The 23,044-nt window shown below is 41.3% G+C and overlaps 1 protein-coding gene across 1 annotated transcript in view; it reads left to right on the top strand.

Annotated features, from left to right (window-relative positions):
- tlcd3ba (TLC domain containing 3Ba) overlaps positions 1-20,704 on the top strand; it is a 28,360-nt gene extending 7,656 nt beyond the window's left edge. The window contains exons 3-6 of the mRNA XM_062984686.1: positions 16,510-16,732; positions 18,366-18,461; positions 19,217-19,326; positions 20,210-20,704. Of these exons, the coding sequence (XP_062840756.1) occupies positions 16,510-16,732; positions 18,366-18,461; positions 19,217-19,326; positions 20,210-20,432 (652 nt within the window). The 3' untranslated portion in view covers positions 20,433-20,704. The remainder of the gene's footprint in view (positions 1-16,509; positions 16,733-18,365; positions 18,462-19,216; positions 19,327-20,209) is intronic.
- The last annotated feature ends 2,340 nt before the right edge of the window (positions 20,705-23,044 follow it).

Raw genomic sequence — 23,044 nt, 5'->3', positions numbered from 1 at the left:
TGGCAGATCAGACAATTTACTCTCCACCACATAAGGACTCGAACCCCACCTATCAGCAAGTTTCTGCTTCCCTTTAAGACCAAGGTTTCTGATGAGAACTCTGTCCCCTGGGCTCAGACACTGATACCGTACTTTTTGATCATAACGTTGTTTGTTACCTTGGTTCATCTTAGCAGCTGTAGCTTGAGCTAGATGGTAGGCCCCTTCCAGATCATTTTTCATCTTTGGCACGTACTTCATATAAGAAGCTTCAGATGCTCCGTCAGCTGAGACACCGAAACAAACATCAATGGGTAGTCTAGCTTCGCGTCCAAACAACAGATAATATGGGGAGAAACCAGTGGCCTCATTAGGAGTGCAATTGTAGGCATGCACCAAATGAGTAATGTGCTGACTCCACTTAGACTTTTGCTGTGTACTCAAAGTTCCCAGCATATCCAGCAAGGTTCGATTAAATCGTTCCGGCTGCGGGTCTCCTTGAGGGTGATATGGGGAGGTTCTGGATTTCTTCACTCCCAACATAGTCAACATCTCATGGATTAATCTGCTTTCGAAGTCCCTCCCTGATCAGAGTGAATTCGCTTGGGCAGGCCGTAGTGAATTAAGTATTTCTCCCACAAGGTTTTGGCTACGGTTATAGCTTTTTGGTCTTTGGTGGGGAAAGCTTAAGCGTACCTTGTAAAATGATCAGTCACCACTAAGACATTGCATTTGTTGCGTGTGTCTGGCTCAATGGAAAGGAAGTCGATACAAACAAGATTCATGGGACCGGAACTACCCGGTCCCATTTTTGGCGAGGCCAAAAAAATCTGTCTCGTATTAGGGCATAGGTTTTGTCAAAACCCAAATGTCCACTGTCATCATGCAATGATTTCAAGACAATGCTATGAAACTGCTTGGGAAGCACTAGTTGTCGTCTTGATCGCTGGTCAGCTAGCCTAACTGTTCGGTACAACAGTCCTTGCTCAAGAGACAATTTCTCCCATTCTCTCTTTAATACCTTAACGTTGGGGTGTTTAGTCTGAATACTCCTAGCACTCTCCTGTTGGCTAAGGGCAGACCAGACTTCCCCAATACAAGGGTCACTCCTCTGAGCAGTCTGGATTTCATCTGAACTAAAGGTAGGCAGGTGATCAGCTCCCACCATGTTAGCCTGAAAATAAACTTCAGGTATGGCGGACACATGAGCTCCCATTTGATTTACATAGCAGCTTACGTTAGAACTCATCCCACCATCAATTGTCAGGCCCTGGCACATTGCCCTAACTCCAGGAGCGGGAATTTCTTGCCACTCATCATCAGGAAAAAGACTTGCATGCGGACGCCTGGACAATGAGTCAGCATCAATATTTTTCCGCCCTGGTCTGTATCTCAGACTAAAATGGTAGGTAGACAAAGCAGACAACCATCGATGGCCCGTAGCATCAAGCTTTGCTGAGGTCATTATGTAGGTCAGGGGGTTGTTGTCAGTTCTGACCTCAAATGAGACCCCATAGAGATAATCATGCAATTTATCTACCACAGCCCATTTCAAAGCTAAAAACTCAAGCTTATGAGCTGGATACTTTTTTTCAGAGGGAGAAAGACTTCTGCTGATGAAGGCAACAGGCCGCAACTTGCCATCATGCTCCTGATACAAGACCCCTCCTAAACCATCTAGGCTAGCATCAACATGCAAGACATAGGGCTTCTGTGTATCAGCAAAAGCCAACACTGGAGCCTGGGTCAACTTGCCTTTAAGCTCTTCAAAAGCAGAATCACACTCCTCAGTCCATCGGGACCCAAATGGCTCAGAGGTCCTAAAACAAGCTTTACTGGAAACAGAATTTTCAGCTTTTGTTTTCAGACTGCAGCGAGATGGATAGCCCTGAAGTAACTCATTTAGGGGACGACAGATTCTAGAAAAATCCTTCACAAAGCGACGATAATATCCACAAAATCCCAGAAAAGATCTAAGTTCTGTCAAGGTTTGTGGCTTGGGCCATGCCAACACAGCCTCTATCTTTGAGGGATCAGTGGCTACTCCATCTTGTGACACAATGTGACCCACGTAGGAGACTGAGGTCCTCCCAAACTGACATTTGTCCAGTGACAGCTTCAAACCTTCAGCTCTCAAACGATCAAGAACTTTGAGGAGCCTCTCCTCATGTTCCTCCACTGTTTTACCAAAAATGATTAGGTCATCCAAATACACTAATACTTCCAGAAAGTTCATGTCTCCAACGGTTCGTTCCATGACCCTCTGAAAAGTTGCAGGTGCACCACAAATCCCTTGAGGCATCCGTTCAAATTGATAAAAGCCTAGTGGGCAAATGAAAGTTGTCTTGTCCTTATCAGCTTCACTCATAGGGATTTGGTAGTACCCACTTCTCAAATCCAAAACTGTGAACCACTTGCTTCCTGACAAGCTATGAAGAGCATCCTCGATTCTGGGGACCGTGTACTGATCAGGAATAGTTCGTCGGTTTAGGGTCCGATAATCTACACACATCCTAACCCTTCCTGACTTCTTACGGACGACCACTATCGGAGATGCATAAGGACTTTTTGACTCTGATATTATACCATTCTCCAGAAGTTCCTGTAAATGCTTACGAACATCCTCTATATCTGCAGGAGCCAGGCGCCGAGATCTTTCCCTAAAGGGTTTTGAATCAGTCAGTCTGATCTCATGCGTGGTACTTTTAGAACAACCCACATCCCACTCATGGCAAGAAAACACTTCCCTTCTCTCCATCATCTTCTCACAGAGACGCCGCTTAGCTTCTATCGGCATTGGGGAGTCCCCAAAATCAAAGGAACTGGGAGACAATGGAGTTGTCACTTCAGGGATAGGTGCCTTTAACTGTGGTACCATAGTGACAGGTAAAATATTGGCCAGAGGTGCCCCACGTTGCAGAACAACAGGTCTGCTGGAAACATTTCTCACAGTGACAACCATGTGCTTCTGTGACAGTACAGATGCAGAGTGAACTTCAGGTCTCACTTGTATTTCCTTTGAAGAATACACCTCTTGATGCTGATCTACTAGTATGAGTGAGTTGGTCAGTTCTCCAGGGAACCTTGGCACACCAGCAACACGAAAAACTTGGTTTGGCTGCAAAGCAATGGGATCATGCTGAACAAACCAGATAGTTCCTTTTTGTTCTGTTTCTTCGAAAGAGGCATCAGTCTCTTTCAAGGACTCGTAAGCTTCCCTGATCATGGGATGTATGGTCAGAGTACTTAAAAATTGTTCTCCACCTTGAATTCTATAGGAATTAAAAATCTTCCTCACTATTTGAGTATTTGTTCCCACTAAAAGGGCTACATGGGATTCTAAAACAGGATCAGGGCACACTAAGGCTAATGTGTCTATTGTTTCTGGTACCCCAGCAATTCCTCCCGTGAACTCTAGTTTAACTGACAGATAGCCATCATAAGGATACTTGTGAGAACTTAGTCCCCATATTTCCAAATCTTCCACAGGCTCTATTGGTAAATGTGTTAAATGGGCATCATAGAAGCTCCTGTACAAAATAGTGACCTGAGAACCACTATCCAAAAGTGCTCTAGCATAAATTCCCTCTATCTGAACTGGTACCTCTGATGTGGGCCCCACTAAACCCTTTGGTATCATTGTGATACCTGCTGATGCGGAAGGATATTGGGTGGAACGTGCCTCAACCGGAACCCTGTGCCGTTCCTTCACAGAGCTCCGGTGCAGTTTCCCTTCAGCTGATTCTGGTCAATCAGCTTGCGGTTAACCGTTTTCAAGTCCTCAGCCCCTTTACATTCTCTTTTGGTGTGTCCATCTTCTCCACACCGGTAGCAGAAAATCCCTGCTATTTTGGGCTTGGATTTTGTTTTGTCTGGCACAACTTCATCTTTTACCCCTTGATGAACTGTATCAGCTTCCTCTGTTAACCCATTTGCTGCAGACCTAACAGTTGCCACATTTAACAATTTAGTAACCTGAGTGGACAGCTCCTTTACCTCTTTCTTTAAACTGTCCAGTTCAGACGATTTTGATGGTTGAGATACGGCAGTAGTGGTGACCCCTGCTCGGACTCCTTCTCTAGCCTGGATCCATTCCTCCTCCTCCCTTATCTCCCTTAGCAATTGTGAAAAAGAAGGAGGATCTCGCAAAGCATTTGTGATTCGAAGCCTAAGCGCAACCATGTCACCAGTAAGAGCGCCTTTCACCAGCTGATCCATACGAGTTTTATTCAAATCGGCAGTGTCAATTACCCCTTTAGAAAGAGCCTGGTGAAGGAGTTTGTCCAGCCTGTAGGATCAAGGATCAAGGATCAAGGAGGGTTTATTGTCATTCACATCACATGTGGTACATGAGGTGGAACGAAATTATGACCCAAGGTCCCATTTACACCCAATAAAATATCTAATATATACAATACAAAAGAATAATCATAGTATGAAAAATATTTACAAATATAAAAAGTAGAAGTAAATGTAGCAATGTAAAAATGTAGAAATGTAAAAATGTAGAAATGTAAAAATGTAGAAATGTAAAAATGTAGCAGCAACATGAACAATAAGAGTGCATTTAACTTATAAGCATGGGTAGTAGAACTGAGTAGCAGCATAATAAAGTGACCAAGTGCAAGGTGCAAAGACAGTGTCTTATTGTGCGTAAATGTAAGGTGTCCAAGTGTACTCTGAAAGTGTCAGTGCAGAGTGTTTGGCGAGGTGGAGTTTGAGAGTCTTACAGCTTCGGGAATGAAGCTGTTTCTCAGTCTTGTTGTTCTACACTTAATGCTCCGCAGCCTCCTGCCTGAGGGGAGCGGGACAAAAAGTGGGTGAGTGGGGTCCTTCATGATGCAGGTGGCCCTTTCCTGCATCTGGAGGTGTAGATGTCGGTGGTGGTGGGGAGGTTGACTCCGACCGTCCTCTGTGCCGCCTTCACCACTCTCTGCAGAGCTTTCCTGTCTGCAGCCGAGCAGCTTCCATGCCACACGTTGATGCTGGAGCACAGGACGCTCTCCACCACACATCTGTAGAAGGAGGTGAGGACTGAGCTCCCGAGTCCGGCTCGCCTCAGCCGCCTGAGGAAGTAGAGCCGCTGATGTGCCTTCTTGACCAGACAGGAAGTGTTGTTGCTCCAGGTGAGGTTGTTACTCAGGTGCACACCTAAGTACCTGTAGCTGGAGACCACTTCCACCTCAGATCCTCCGACGTGCAGGGGGAGGTGGGCGTGTCTGCTCCTTCTGAAGTCCATGATCATCTCCTTCGTCTTCTTCGTGTTCATGCAGAGGTTGTTCTTTCTGCACCAGTCCTCCAGGTGTTCCACCTCCTGTCTGTAGTTGGACTCATCATTGTTTGTGATGTTTCCAACCACTGCTGTGTCGTCCGCAAACTTCACAATATGACAGCCCGGATGGAGAGGTGAGCAGTCATATGTGAGCAGTGTGAACAGGAGGGGGCTCAACACGCAGCCCTGAGGGGAGCCAGTGCTGAGGATAGTGGTGGAGGAGGAGATGTCATGGATCTTCACCGACTGCGGCCTGTTGGTCAGGAAGTCCAAGACCCAGTTGCAAAGGGAAATGCTCAGTCCAAGTGAGAAGAGTTTGTTTGTTAGGGTCTGGGGAATCATGGTGTTGAAAGCAGATGTAAAGTCCACAAAGAGCAAACGGACATAAGAATCCTTCTGCTCCAGGTGGGTGAGTGCAGTGTGGACCACAGAAGAAATGGCATCTTCTGTGGAGCGGTTCTGTCTGTATGCGTACTGGTGTGGGTCCACAGTGATGTCGATGGTGGCTTTGATGTGGGTCATAACCAGTCTTTCAAAGCACTTAGTAACTATCGGCGTGAGGGCTATTGGCCGGTAGTCATTCAGACCAGTCACTGTGGAACTCTTGGGGACCGGGATGATGGTGGCGGTCTTCAGGCAGGTGGGAACAGCTGCTTGGATGAGGGAGACGTTGTAAATGTCCGCCAGGACCTCGCAGAGCTGATCCGCACATTCCTTTAGCACCCGCCCGGGAATGTTGTCCGGGCCAGCAGCTTTCCGTGGGTTGATCTTTTTAAGAGTCTTCCTCACTTCTGCTGGTGTAACGCTGAGGGGCTTTTCTCCAGGTGGGGGGGTGAGTCTGGTGCTGGGGGGGGGTGTCAGGGTCCTCAAAGCGGGCGTAGAATTTGTTGAGGGCTTCGGGCAGGGACGGGTCTTTGGGGCATTGTGCATCACTGGATTTGTAGTCTGTGATGCACTTAATGCCCTTCCACATGCTCCGTGGATCCTGGGAGGAGAAGTGTCCCTGGATTTTCTGAGCATATGCAGCTTTTGCTCTTTTTACCGCTGCAGTCAGCTCTCTTCTAGCCCTCCTGATCTCTTGTGAGTCACCAGACCTGAAGGCAGCATCCCTGGCTTTCAGCAGAGCACGCACCTCTGCATTCAGCCAGGGTTTCTGGTTCGGGTAGCAAGTCACAGTCTTGGTGGTGGTGACATCCTCCACACACTTGCTGATGTACCCCAGAACAGAAGATGTGTAGTCCTCCAGATCCAGCTCCCCCTCACACTCAGCAGCCTCCCTGAAGATCTGCCAGTCTGTGCAGCCAAAGCAGTCCTGCAGCACCGCGTCGCCGTCGCTGGGCCACACAGTGATGGTCTTCTGTGTGGGTTTGGAGCGTCGCAGCGGGGGGTGGTATGCAGGGACCATCAGGATGGAGATGTGGTCAGAGAGCCCGAGGTGGGGGCGGGGGACGGCTCTGTATGCATCTCTTATGTTGGTGTAAACACGGTCGAGTGTGTTATTTCCCCGTGTTGGAATGTTCACATGCTGGAAAAACCTCGGCAATGTGTCCGTCAGTTTTACGTGGTTAAAGTCCCCCGCTACCACGTAAAACGCCGCCGGATGCTTGTTCTGGAGCGAGCTGATGTTGTCATGGAGCTCCTCCAGCGCGTTGTTAGCATTAGCATCCGGTGCTATGTAAACAGCGGTGACGAACACAGCCGTAAACTCCCGAGGCAGATAGTGTGGCCGACACTTTACAGTCAGTTGTTCTGTCGCCTCAGAGCAGTGGCTGTTTACCAACACGCAGTTTGTGCACCAACCTTTGTTTATGTAGACACATAAAACGCCACCCCGTGCTTTTCCGGACAGCTGATTGCGATCCGCTCGGAAGAGCTGCCGGCCGGCAAGCTGAAAGGCTGAGTCCGGCATGTTGTTGTTTAGCCAGGTTTCCGTGAGACAAATCACAGCGCAGTTCCTCATCTCATCAGAAACACTCATCCTCAGCCGCAGAAGGTCCAGCTTGTTATCCAGAGAGCGGACGTTAGACAGGAACAGAGATGGAATCGGGGGTCGGTTAGCATTAGCCTTTAGCCTGGCTAATACACCGCCGCGCTTCCCCCTCTTCTGACCCCGCTCGCACCGCCTCCTCTTGCCCTTTGTCCGCTGCGCTCTGCTCCCCCACGCCGGTGTCCGGAGGAGTTGTTGTCTGCCGAGCGCAGCTCGAAGATTATTGTCCATAGTTGCTGCCTTTGTGGCCAAACTGTCCTTTATCTTATAAAGTTCAGTTCGGCTATAACTCACACACTTGAGATGCGTGGAGTTAGTGTTAGAAACGACGAAAAAGTTACTAAAAACTGGGTTTTCGCTGGGAGCGTGAGAAGCCGCTGCACTACTGCGCGCCGCCATCTTGTAGAGGAACGTGGACAGCTTTTCACCCTTTTCTTGGTGGGTATGCCTAAACCTCGCCATTAAATCCGTCCCACTCTCAGTAGTGCCATAAGCTGTATCAAGGGCAGCCAAGTAGTCAGTACTCGTGGCAGCAGGGTTGCTAACTTTTAGAAACCTAATAATATCAGCAGCTGACCCTCTTAAACTTTCTACAATGCTTTCTACAACAGCAAAGCTGCTTCTTTGCTGCCTCATTACATTGCCATTCACTAACCATTTGAGTGGCTTGCTCCATCCAGGCTTCATACTCCTCCTCACCTGGGGGAACAGGTCTAACTCCTGAGAACAACCTTAATTTTCTGTAACTAGGTCCATCAGTTGATACTTGACTACACCTGTCAACTAGTTTGCCTATAGCATTCACTAAATCAACACTAAGATCAGGCTTTGGGGGTTGAGTGTTCCTAGCAAAGGCCATTACATCATCCAAAGATTTACCTTGCTGCTTTAGCAATGTAGACAGCTTAGAATGGAAATCATCATTCCCAGAGCTGGAATCCACATCTCCTAAACTGCTCACTAGATGTACAGCCCAGGGCCCTACCTCACCTTCAATACCAATCTCAGAAGGCATGGTATGGGGCTCTAAAACAGTGTTGCTCTCTACCAAGATAAACACCTGTTTACCTGTGGGGTCTCCACGACGACCACGTATTCTAGTGCGGCCAAACACTGTCGCTAACACTTTCAAAATAACATCGTCTGCTATCTCAATGGGAACCTTGCCAAGCACAATGGCATTAGAAGAATCAATATTCTCTTGTTTACTCCACTCAACAGCTTGCCTAAGCTCCATGCTGACAACGCTAGATGTAAATAGAAGAAAAGAAAAAAAAATTTTTGGGTTGTAACAGACAAATCCCAGCGGTGCCTCCAAAAATTTAACCCCTCCCTAAAGGCGCCTAATAAAATTTAGGGAGTGTACATCTCAGTACCTGTTAATGTCTGCAAATTAAATATTGTCACTTCCAAAATTGACTACACAATGCAAACAATATAGCGCGGTGCCTCCAAAAATGTTCAAATACTTTAATAAGTATTTATACCTCCTTTTATTAAACAGAAAATAAATGCATTCTTCATACTGAAGCTGTTCATTTTGTACACATGAAGAAAATAAACATAGTCAGAAACCCCAATAAAGAAAATAACAGTAGATACACAAATGTCCTTTTTAAAGAATGTTTATCAAATAACCCAAAATAACCCTTTAAATTGTCTTAGGGTTGTGCTAGTATCAGAGTTACAAGCGCTTGTAATTTAGAAAACGTTGGGGCCCATTTCGTTGGTGCACTTAGAAGATCCAAACGCTGGTGTAGGTGAATCAGAATGATTCAATTGAATCGATACTTACAGGTCCACGAAGCTCACACGAAAAACAGGCGAACAACCACAGCAACCGCTGAGGAGTACTCACTTATAATTCACACGTTGCACAAAGCACTCAGTTCACTCGGAGCTGTAGTCCTCTTTGCTCGTCCAAAACAGTTATTAACTCGTTTTACCGGCCGCGCCATTAACGAGTCACATGTGTTCAAACGATTCCCAAAGCTGGAGTTTGCTGTCCTCGGGTTTCCCTCGGTAACGGTACTCACATGCACTGTCCCATGTCCGGAAACAATCCGAAAATAAATGTTTGGGCCAATATACTTCGTATATCAAGTCGCCAAAACCCTATTTACTCCAAGAAAAGAAAATATTATGAGAGCGAAGAACGGCTCGCAACTCACGTCTCTCTAACTTTCTCCGAACACACCCCCTTTCTTTCAGCCCGCCCATCCTCAATGCTGATTGGCCAACAATGGGGCAATCACACTCCAAAGTCACCTAAATGGTCAAATACTGTAAAGAAGAACAGGAAACCAACAGGCAAATGGTGCGAAAACAGAAAAGGACTCTGGGAAACTGAGTTCTATAACTCTTAACATGAAGATAAATAAATATATATACACAGCATATTTTAAGGGGTCCTACATAAACATAATAGGTACATAAGTATTCACACCCTTTGCTATGATGCTCAAAATTGAGCTCAGGTGCATCCAGTTTACACTGATCATCCTTGAGATGCTTCTACAACTTGATTGGAGACCACCTGTGGTAAATTCAGTTGATTGAACATAATTTGGAATGGCACACACTTGTCTATAAAAGGTCTCACAGTTGACAGTGCATATCAGAGCAGAAACCAAGCAATGAAGTCAAAGGAATTGTCTTTAGACCTTTGAGACCGGATTGTGTCAAGGCACAAATCTGGGGAAGGATACAAAAAAATTTCAGCAGCATTGAAGGTCCCGAAAAGCACTGTGTTCTCCATTATTCAAAAATGGAAGAAGTTTGGAACCACCAGAACCCTCGCTAGATCTGGCCGCCCGACCAAACTGAGTAATTGGGGAAGAAGGGCCTTGGTCAGAGAGGTGACCAAGAACCCAATGGTCACTAAGGCAGAGCTCCAGTGTTCCCTTGTGGAGATAGGACAACCATCCAGTAGATCAACCATTGCTAACACACTCCACCAATCAGCCCTTTATGGTAGAGTGGCCAGATGGAAGCCACTCCTCACTAAAAGGCACATGGCAGCCCGCTTGGAGTTTGCCAAAAAGCACCTTAAGGATTCTCAGACCAGAGGAATCAAAATTCTCTGGTCTGATGAAACAAAAATATAACTTTTTGGCCTGAACTACAAGCGTCATGTCTGGAGAAAAACAGGCACTGCTCATCGCCTGGCTAACACCATCCCTACTGTCAAACATGGTGGTGGCAGCATCATGCTGTGGGGATGTTTTTCTGCGGCAGGAACTGGGCAACTAGTCTGCATAGAGGGTAAGATGACAGCAGCCAAATATAGAGAGATTCTTCAAGAAAACCTGCTCCAGAGTGCTCTGGAACTCAGACTAGGGCGACGATTCATCTTCCAACACGACAATGACCCAAAACACACAGTCAAGATTACAAAGGAGTGGCTTCAGGAGCAGTCTGTGAATGTCCTTGAGTGGCCCAGCCAGAGCCCGGACTTGCATCCAATTGAACATCTCTGGAAAGACATAAAAATGGCTGTCTACAGACGCTGCCCATCCAACCTGACAGAGCTTGAGAGGATCTGCAGAGAAGAATGGGAGAAAATGCCCAAAAACAGGTGTGCCAAGCTTGTACAGACATACCCAAGAAGACTTGAGGCTGTGATTGCTTCCAAAGTTGCTTCAACAAAATATTAAGCCATGGGTGTGAATACTTATGTACCTATTATGTTTAAATGTTTACATTTTTCTAAATTTACAAAAATGTCTGAGAACATGTTTTCACGTTGTTATTATGGGCTATTTCATGTTGATTTTTTAAAAGAAAATTATACTCAGATCGGTTTTCAAATATGTCTGTAACGTAACAAAATGTGGAAAAAGTGAAGGGGTGTGAATACTTTCTGATGGCACTGTACATGTGGCCTTGTGCAACCACAATTCAGAAGAAGTTGGGACAGTTTAAAAAGTGCAATTAAAATATAATGCTGTGTTTCTTACATTGACTTTTATGTTATTGCAGACAGTATGAATGCAAGATATTTAATGTTTTGTTTGGTCAACTTCATTTAATTTGTTTATATACATCCATTTCTGCAATTTGTGCCTTCAACACATTCCAAAAAAAGTTGGGACAGGGGCAAGAGGTGTCAAGTTCTCTTGGCTTGAAGGCATCTGGAATGGACTATCACACAGTGGAAATGTGTGTTGCGGTTAGATAAATTAGTATTCCAGATCTTTTTTGATCGCCGTGTGCTTCGGACCAAATATTAAAAGGACCATCAGCAAATCCAAAAGCCAGAGTCTGTCATGGTATGTGGTTGTGTCAGTGCCTCTGGCAAAGGTTATTTACATGATTGCAGCATCAATGCAGGAAAGTACATTGACTGCCTTCAAGACAACATTCATTTTTCAACAGGACAGTGCAAAAGAAGAAGGGGGTATGGATATTGGTTTGGCCTGCCTTCTGTTCTGACGTGCCCCCAATAGAGAATGTGTGGAGAATTTTAAAACGAAAAATGCTTTAACGACAACCCCATACTGGTGCAAACCTTAAGACGTGTTTGCAGGAAGAATTGGACAAAATAACACCTAAAACACTTCATTGCTTGGTATCCTTAATGCCAAATATATTTTAAATCATGTAAAAAGGAATGGCAACATTACACTGTGGTACTGTCACAACTTTTTTGGAATGTGTTGCACAAATGGATGTATATTAACAAATGAAATAGGGTTGGCCAGACATAATATACATTACATCCAGTTCATATTGTCTGCAATTAAATAAATGTTAAAGTAAATGTAAGAAACATTATTTGCATTTTCCATACTATCAAATGGCTAATTTTTTTTACATATTTAATAACATTTGATATAAACAGCCAGTTAGTTGTTTAAATGTTCATTTTTTAATCTTTAGAGTTTTTAGTGTGCAGGTAGTCAGGATGTTTTGGAGAAACACTATTAATATGGTTAGTGGCACTTTAACACCACCACCACCACCATCAACAACAACAATAATAATAATAATAATAATAATAATAATAAACACATTGTTTAAATATATTAATGGGTTAAGTAGGTAGTAATGGTGCCTAATCCTGGAAGCCTGGGTTCAAACCTTAACTCTTCTGGGCTATTGCCATGTTTTCCTTGGTTTTCTTCATGGAACACCAGTTTCCTCTTAATATTGCTGTTGATAGATTTTCAAAAGCTCAGAATTTATTACAGCATTGGACCTCTGTAAGGCATAATGGCAGGTCCCACTGAAGAAACATACTGTACATAGGGCTGCACCTAACGATTATTTTTTTTATCGATTGATCTAACGACTGTTTTTTTGATTAATCGATCAGTCTAAACTTATTTACTGCTTATTTTAAAGGGGTTTAAGTGTGCGCTTACATAAAATAATGAAAAACAGAATTCATCTTAATGTTTCAACATTTTCTCTAATCTTCTCTTAACACAATATGCACTTCAGGGCAGTATTCTGCAAAAAAATACCTGCAGTAATAGGTACCTTTATTGTAATGTCAAACATTAAATCTCCCATAATATTAAAGGAAGAGCTTGTAAAATTCAAGTAAAGGAATATAGAAAGCCTTTATTTGTTGTATATACATATACAGATGTACAGTACAACAGGAATTATTTCTTTGCATATTCCAGCTTGTTTAAAAAGTCCTCCACACTTCTTAGCTTGACCCTTAAAAAGAGAAACATAAAGCTTATCAGAATTACAGTGATAGTGGAATCATCACTACTGTGTTGTTAGATATCTCATCAGAAAATAAAGTAAATGTATTTTACTAACATGGGGCGATGAAGACAGAGAATCTACTACTAACAGCGACTACGCGTCGCCCCACCCCTAAACATACAATGGAGTAAACTGCCTTTAGGATTACGTTTGGACTTTTCTAGTTTATGGTTATGCCCTTTGGTCTGCATAGTGCTCCAGCCATATTTTATTGATTAACGGACCATGTGTGGCTATGAAGGCTGTGAGGACTGCTGTGCAGTTGCTTACTGTTGTAGTAAGTTCTGTTCGTACTGCTTAGTGCTTGCTTTTCTGCCCAAACAGTTTAGTTTTCATCTCATGAGACTTTCTCATGCTGCTAGAGTCCGATTCATTCTGTTTAGCGATCTCTAATTAAACATACAGTGGATAAAAAAGTCTACACACCCTTGTTCAAATGATTGTTATTGCGTTCGTAATGTCGTTGTTTGCAACAACCGTGGCTCAACCGACCAGTATATAGTGTTTTAGTCTGTTCTAAACTGGCGACACGCCTCAGTTCTTGGGCAGGTTCTTCTGGTGCATATTTGGTCTTCCTCTCTTCATCCTCCATCTGGTTTTGTTTATTTTTTTCACCATATTTAGGAAACCTCTCTTATCTGTTAACACTGTCATGGTAACGCTACCCTGCTAACTAGTGAGCTGTACCTGATCTGCATGGCGCTCCATAGCACTTTTAGCGGCGAACAATATTATATGATTTACTGCCTGCTGAAGCCCACAGCTGTTGTATTAACTATGCCACAGTATGGCGGTATTTGATAAAGTCATATGAGGAATCAAAACCGGTATACTGAATGTACTGTCATACCACCCATCACTACAAAGACGTCACCAAGAACTAGACGTCTCTCCAGAACTGATTAAAAGACAAGTAGAAAACTGGTCCAGGAGACTGCCCAGAGGCCTACAGCAACACTAAAGAAACTGCAGAAATTTCTGGCAAATGCTGGTTGTGTACTACATGTGACGACAATCTACCTTATTCTTTATATGTCTGGGTTGTGGAGTAGGGTGGCAAGAAAACATCCAAGGCCAGCTACATTTTTTTTTTATACACCTACATCATGTCTGCCTAAAGCATGTGGGAAATGTGTTATGATCTAATGAGACCAATGTTTAACCTTTTGGCGATAATTTCAAAAGGTATGTTTGGTGTAGTGTAAATACAATGTAAATTGTGGGCCCTTGCAGATTCAGGTGTGTGCCTTGCCAGATTATATCCAGTCAACTGAAATTGCAAAAGATATACTTCAATTAAATTCTAGATACATCCTAAGAATAATTAAAACAAACAGGATGCACCTAACTGCAATTGGAAAAAAAACACAGCAAAAGGTGTAAATATTATTGTGAATAAGAAATTGAAGTTTTTAACACAGAATACAAAATTTCAAGGGGTCTGAATATTTATGGAATCCACTGCATGTGTGAGCTTTTTAAAAAAGCATCTCTTCAAACTTTTCCCATCAGCACCCTAATGCTCCTGTAATCTAATTAGCATTTGACCTAATTAGCTGTTCTTTGTAAATCCACTGTGGAGTTCCAGTGACATTGGCAGTGAAGTGAGGTGGAGTTGACTCAAATGTTGCAATAAAGTTCAGCTTGTGATGGTTCAGGGGGTCCTTGTTTTTTCGCTTGTCCAGAATATATGTAGATATATAAAAATTCTAGATGTTGACTTTGACAGTCAAAGTTATGGAAAGTGAAGGTGCTGGTTAGTTTGCATAGTGCAGCTAGACCCTCTTTCCCTGAGCTGCATTATGCTCATTACTAGTGATGTTTAGACAGGTGTGCAGTCCAAAAGTAGAAACCACACAGCAGCTTACTGGCTTTTAATGTCAGGCTTTGGAATAATGCATAGGCTATTCTTGTGCAAACCTTAACAAAGCATTTAGCTTCCTGACAGACATGGGTCCTGTGCCTTTTTTATTACTTCAGGTTACTAGAAGTTTTGTTACCAGGAAGCTGGAGCAGTGCTTTTTTCATTGGCCACTGGTCTATTACCAACAGTTCCTGTTTGTTTAACAAAAGTCCTGTATAATAGCAGCATTTTGGCCCATATTAACATTCGCAAAGCGCTGTCACAGCTGTAGACAAACACACACACACACACACACACACACACAACATATAATGTCATATCTGGAATACTACAGTAAATGTAGTAAAACATTTTGCAATCGCAAATGTATACAGATTCAACCAATAATTACAATACTTTAAGGGCTTGCATTATGTTTTACTTGCCAGACTATTATGGTCTTAACATGTAAGTTGGCTGGAAATGCTTTTATAATTAAGGTACAAGTGATGCTATGCCATGGGTGCTGTACCCCTTTTCCCACTCACTGCCTGTCTGGGGGACAGTTGACTGTGTACTACAAGGGCATTTTAGAGAATAAAGTTGTAATATTTAGAGCATAAAGTCATAGTTGTTCATAAACACAGTTTTTGCAAAACTGTATCTATACTAACTTATGCTGCTGTGCCAGGAGACTAAGTGTTTCTTTATTAGTCAAACCAATTTACTGTATATGACAGTATAACTTCATCCTCAATGTCCCTTATTTTAATGCTCACTCTCGCTTATCCAATTAGGGTCGCGGGTGCTGGAGCCTATCCCAGCTTTTCAATGGGCACAAGGCACACAGTAACACCCTGGATGGGGCGCCAGTCCATCGCAGGGCAGACACACATACATACACACACCCGTTTACCTATAGGGCAATTCGGTGTCTCCAAGTAAACTGGCTGCATGTTTTTGGACTGTGGGAGGAAACCCACGCAAACATGCAAACTCCGCACAGAAAGGACCCAGACTGCGCCGCCTGGAATCCAGGACCTTGCTGGTCGCTGTGAGGTGACAGTGCTACCCACCGAGCCACCTCATTTTAACATGAGGTTCATTGCTATATTTCTGTTGTTGCACACATACATTTAATAAAATATAATATTTAACTTATAACTTTATTCTTGAAGTCAAATTTAAAAAAAAAAATTAACAGTGGCCCTAAAACACTGTTTCAGTGTCCTCTCCTAAAGTACACAACTTAAAAAAACAAAATAAAAGTTCATCCAGCAACCAGCACAGAGGATTTTCACCTGAACATAATAGTTAATTTCTTAAGCAAAATGCTGATCCTTCTTAGAAATCATTTATATTATTATATATTTAAAAATTACATTACATTAAACATTTATATATATATATATATATATATATATATAATCAAATATATATATTTATATATCTTTTAATGTTAAACAGTAAATACATGTCTATTTAACATTTTTATTTTTACATATAAGATGTTTTTTATTTCTTTCTGGAGATTTACTCGGGGTGTGTTCAAATATAATATCTAACTTATAACTAAATTTTTGGGATGCATGTTTAAAGGGGTAGAACTTCTGCTATCATATTTGTTGTTTCCTATTTGGGCCAGTTGTTGTTGTAAAGTGCCATTTGTATAATCAACAACTCTTTCTTGCTTTCTCTTTTTAGGCATTGGCTCACTAGCAGTTACATCTTGTTTGCAGTCCCTTATTTTGTCTATGACATCTATGCCATGTTCCTGTGCTACTGGTACAAGACACAGATCAAAGGCCATGAGGAGGAGGGTGCACCCAAACCTATAAGTACGGCCATAAGCAGCTATCTGAGACGCGAGTTTCTTATGGTGCTACATCACGTTGTTATGGTTGCAGTTTGCTTTCCTGTTTCTGTGGTGAGTAAAATGAGAGTTTTTACCTCAAAAACACATTTTTTGTTTCCCCTTTCCACCATGAATCCAGAAAAATGTATGTTTATGGTGATATATTTAAATTAAATTATAATTAAATTGTAATTTAGGGTAAATAATGACAACCCCAAGTCAGAAAAGGTGTGGACAGTATGCATTATACAGAGAAAAAATGCTGTGTTTCTTACAATTACTGTGATTTTTATTTCATTGTGGACAGTATGAGCCCAAGATATTTAATGTTTGGTCAGCTTAATTTTATTTGGTATTATACATCCATTTTTGCATTTTAAGCCTTTGTAATGTTGACATTCCTTCTTACAACAGTTACAATGTTTGGCTCCGAGGATATCAAGCAATAAAGTGTTTCAGATGTTATTTTGTCCCATTTTTCCTTCAAACACATTTTCCGTTTCACAATTTTCCACACATGCTCTATTGGGACAGGTCAGGACTGCAGACAGACCTGTGCCCTCTTCCTCCACAGCTGTGGTTTTGTAATGTATGCAGCATATGATTTTGCATTGTCCTGTTGAAAAATGCATGGACGTCCCTGGAAAATATGTTGTCTTGAAGGCAACACATGTTCTAAAATCTCTAAAATCTTAATGTACCTTTCTGCAGTAATAATACAATCACAGAAGTGTAAATTACCTTTGCCAGAGGCAATGACACAACCGCATACCATGACAGACCCTGGCTTTATGACCTGGCTTTTGATAACAGTCTGGATGGTCCTTTTTGTCTTTGGTCTGGCATACAAGGCTTTCATTTCTTTCAAAAAAGATCTGGAATACTGATTCATCCAACCACAATGCATGTTTCCTCTGTGTAACGGTTCATCCCAGATGCTTTCGAACCCAGAGACCTCTATGTTTTTGGACATTGTTACATAAGGCTTCTTTTATAACTAGCATTTGTGAAACAAACTCTGTTTGCCATAGTAATGCTTGCCCATGTGACTATATCAGCTATTGATTAAGTAATGCAGTGCCATCTGAGGGATCGAAGATCATGGGTGTTTAACTTAGGCTTGTGCCCTTGCTCTTTACACACTGAAATTCCTCGAATACTGCTTTTGTACCAATGCAATAATACTGTACAATAACCTGTTTAAAATCACATAATTTACATAATCTGATTAGGGGCTATATTGGTGCTATATTTTAATGAGCAGCATTGTGTGCAAAAAAATAATCTGCCTGGAGGTGTCATCGTCAGATCTTACCTACAACCTTATCACAAAAGTCAACATATAAAGCATACAAAACAGCATGTAGATAAACTAGGGAAATTGTGTAAAAAAAATACTGTGGACTAATAAAGATCTACTTTTATGCGTGGACAGGGGATATGATATGCTTTGGGGTTATTTGCCAGCCAGTGACACATAACTTTAAAGTTTTTTTAAAACACAAGGTAGAAGACTAAATTTCACTAAATATCACAATGAAACGAGTCAGCACACTTTTGTCTTACTTCACTTGTGATCATTTGAACCTAAAGTAGAAATGCAAGTGTGCTAAATGTGTAAATAAGGATTTATATGTAGAGTTGTTGTAGAGGATTTTAATATAAATAACATTTAATAAAACTGAAATTGGATTTTGTCTCTCAGTTCTGGAGACAGGGAAAGGGGGACTATTTCCAAGGTGTCATGTTCATGGCTGAAGTCAGCACTCCTTCTGTTTGTCTGGGAAAAATACTAATTCAGGTACTCCTTATTTCACCATCATATTTAGCATTCTGTTTCTCTAGTACCACTTTCCTCATCATCCATTTACTTCTTCATCCAACACAGTTTTCTTTATCAATGATTGATCTAACCCTTTCTGTGCCCCTGCCAGCCATTATTCTACCAAACTCTGCTTTCTCAATCATTTACTTGATTACCCCACACTGCTTCCTTCATTATCCTTTTATTTGTTTACCTAACATTGCTTCCTCCATGACCCATTTATTAACCACAATCTGATATTTCATCACCACCTAATTCCTCCATAACCCATTCAGCTTCTAATATATTTAACACTGATATACTTTTTACCTATATGTTAACACAGCATCGCTTTTTTTTACTAGCCATTTGTTTACCCAGCCCTACCTGCTACATTACCCCAACTCTTGTCTATCTGACACTGCTTCCTCCATAACCTATTCATATATCTTACAGTATTTCTTTATAACCCATTCACCCACTCAGTATTGCATTGTCCATGCAACTTGTTTCATCATCTATCCATCATCTACGTTTCATTGATCTTTTTTTGCAATCATATAATTAATATTTTTTAAAATTAAACTAATTTGTTTCTGATCTTATTATTTTATTTGTAATTGATTTGAATGCTGCATGCCTGTTTCCTTATAATTCCTTATGCACTCTTTTCTAATGGGCCTTTTTTCGAGCTTGCCTAATACTTACCCCTTGCACATTCTCTTGCCTTCTCTCTTCCTTTCATGCCTCAGTACAAGCAGCAGCACACTCTTCTTCATAAAGTTAATGGAGTACTCATGCTGGTCACTTTTTTCGTCTGTCGAGTTCTTCTCTTCCCCTACCTCTACTACGCCTATGGCAGGTATGTTCTCTCTCTCATGTAGTTTCTCTATCGTTATTTATTGGGCTCTATCTGGGAGCCCAACAGAATCGTAACTCTGTCTTTAGATCAGGTCTAAACATGCAGCACACAACTTGAACATTAATTTAATGTTGTACATTTATTCTATTTGATAAAGCACCATCAGTATACCTGCTCAATACACTGAGATGTAATATATAAAAAGACTAGGTTCATACATGTACATTGGGTGACAAATTATAGAATAAAACAATATAAAATGTTTTGGTTTTCAGAAAAGCCATAAAATATGTTTCACAAAACTTTGGAACTTTGTCAGAAAAAACTTTGTCAAAAATACTTTGACATTTTGCAAACTTAATGGTGTTGTGGGTGTGATTTTGAATAGGTATAATTGCCGTATGTTTTTCAAAGGTTCATTAAAAATAATGAATTAAAGTCTGGTATTCACACAATACAACCCACTTTATTCTGTTTAGGGCTGTGGCGGAGTGGGTTTGATTTATTTGGTGAATGGTAGCAAACACCCCATACAGGTTGCCAGTTCATCTCAGGGCAAACACACACACACACACAAACACACACACACACACACACTTACTCACACATTAAGTCTCAGGGCAATTTTAGTAGCTCCAATTAACCTGACTGCATGTCTTTGGACTTGTGGAAGTAAACCAAAGCACCCGGAGGAAACCCAGGCGGACACCCACCAAGTGACTGTTCTGCCCACAATTAAACATACAAGATGTATTATTTTAGACTTGAATGATTTAAATTTCAGAAGTATTTAAAGTGCTTTTAAGAACCATTGTTTAATGTATCCTTGTTAACCTGTATTTGTGTGTGTGTGTGTGTGTGTGTGTGTCTGTGTGTGTGGTAGGTATGCAGGCATCCCTGTGTACATGGTGCCACTATCTATTCCATGGCAGTATAACTTGGGCGCAGCTTTGCTAATGGCTCCGCAGGTATACTGGTTTTCGCTGATCTGCAGAGGAGCCTTTCGCCTCTTCACTCGGGCCTTCCGGCAGTCCAAAACTTCCCTCATGCCCCCAGCCAATGGCTACAGCACCCGCGATACAGAGAGGGAACCCAACACGCACTGAGACAGAGAGAAATGAAGATGCTGAAAAAGGACTAATGTCTGAGAATACTTATATATTACAAGTAGTGGGTGTTGCTCATGCTTTGTTGGTTGGAGAAGGTAGACAGGGACAGGGGATTGTGAGAGAGACATGAATAGCCTGAAAATATTTTATCTCTATTATTTTCCTCTGAGCAAATGTAGGAGCATGTTTGTAAACCTGCATCATATACAGTCCAAGCAAAATCTGCAACCTGCTGTTGTGGACAGATGTTCGGACGAATGCAGACTGTATCCCTCATTGTGATTATATTCCATGATTGAATTTCATGCGGTTGTGAAGAGGGGTATGTAGTATACTGTACAGAAATGCTACCCTGTCATTTGTATATGACCATTATAATGAAAAAACTTAAGTATTCCAACGAGCTAAACTACAACTGTAAAACAGAAAGGTTTAATCACTGAGTGCGTTTACATGTACACTAATAACTTGTCAGATTCCAGCATTTATCTTGTATTCGAATAGTTGCATAAGCAGCAGATTTGGATTTGAGCCCGATAATCAGATTATTTAGTGCATGTTAACATTTAAGGCTTGTTTCGCTGTAAGAAACTTATGTAGACAAAGGTAAAAAGCTAGCTAGTATTGGAATTAAGATAGAGACATGAATTATAGAAACTTGCAAAAAGGGTCCTGTGTAGCACTAAAAAAATATAGCATTTGCCCCATCATTGGAAAAACACCAACACTATATTTATTCCAGGAGTCCACAAAGGCATAACCAGCTTTGCTCTTTGGTTGTAATGGCTAGTATTTCTAGCTCTCATGATGATAGCAACATAGTAGCATAGCAACAATAATCAATCTAGCTAGCCCTCATCAATCTGGCTAGCAGTATGTTTAAGACCTTGACTACATTATTAATGAAGAAACCAAGCTGACTTATTAACATCGAAGACAGACAGTTTTGCTCCATGTTTATGTAAATAATCTGTGCCAGTTAAAACCATACAGATTAACAGGATAATATACGGCAATGGACTGCAAAATACAACCAAAATGATCAGATCCAGCAATTTACACCAATATTGAATTGGGACCTTTTGAAACATGACATTTACATGGTAAAAGAACAATGTTGGGTCTTAAACTGCATACTACCACACTAGATAGCATCTCAAAATTTGCACACCACTAATAGTGTTACTACTTTCTTGACACACCATTTAATATGCTAGCATGGGGTTTGTGACACAATAGTGTAGTCTACATTAAAATATATAACTGATGCTTTGCTACTTTCTTGATAAAAACAAGGAACAAGCTTTTAAAATAACTGAATGCTTAATTACACTTTGCTACCACAAAGTTTTGCTATTGGAATTCTTTTGACATTATCTAATTACTTTAAGTCATTTAATCGAATGAATCAACATTTGATTTCTTGCAGTTAATGTTATTATTCTGTACATATAAACGCTCTCAGTGCCACTGAAGGGTAATGAAAAATAGGGGATGAAAAGCTAATCTTTTCCAGCCGTATTCTTTGCCCATTCAACTTATCATTTCACACAGAAATGGGAACAGCTTCTCTTTCAGGGTGTACATAGCAAATGTCATTGGTGTCAATTGTTACTTTTTTTATTATTTATTTAATTATTTATTTAGGATATGATTTTAATGTTTTACCATTTTTATTTATTAGTTTCTAATCATTTGTATGGTTGCTAACTACTACTGCCTCTGCTTTGATATGTATATGTATATATATATATATATATATATATATATATATATATATATATATATATATATATATATATATAATATATACAGTATATATATATATATATACATACACCAATCAGCCATAACATTAAAACCAACTCCTTGTTTCTACACTCACTGTCCATTTTATCAGCTCCACCTACCATATAGAAGCACTTTGTAGTTCTACAATTACTGACTGTAGTCCATCTGTTTCTCTGCATGCTTTGTTAGCCCCCTTTCATGCTGTTCTTCAATGGTCAGGACTCTTCCAGGTCCACTACAGAGCAGGTATTATTTGGGTGGTGGGTCAGCGTCCTGTGACCACTGATAAAGATCGCAAAGATGACCAACTCAAACAGCAGTAATAGATGAGCGATCATCTCTGACTTTACATCTACTAGGTGGAGCGCAGCTGTGTCTGATCCACTCATACCAGCACAACACACACTAACACACCACCACCACGTCAGTGTCACTGCAGTGCTGAGAATGATCCACCATAATACCTGCTCTGTGGTGGTCCTGTGGAGGTCAGTAATTGTAGAACTACAAAGTGCTTCTATATGGTAAGTGGTGCTGATAAAATGGACAGTGTGTGTAGAAACCAGGAGGTGGTTGTAATGTTATGGCTGATTGGTGTGTATATATACAGTATATACAGTGTATCACAAAAGTGAGTACACCCCTCACATTTCTGCAAATATTTTATTATATCTTTTCATGGGACAACACTATAGAAATAAAACTTGGATATAACTTAGAGTAGTCAGTGTACAGCTTGTATAGCAGTGTAGATTTACTGTCTTCTGAAAATAACTCAACACACAGCCATTAATGTCTAAATGGCTGGCAACATAAGT

Source organism: Trichomycterus rosablanca, chromosome 22, assembly GCF_030014385.1.
Source record: "Trichomycterus rosablanca isolate fTriRos1 chromosome 22, fTriRos1.hap1, whole genome shotgun sequence".
NCBI lineage: Eukaryota > Metazoa > Chordata > Actinopteri > Siluriformes > Trichomycteridae > Trichomycterus > Trichomycterus rosablanca.
Note: the sequence above shows the minus strand (reverse complement) of the source record. Positions and strands in the feature narration are given on the sequence as shown.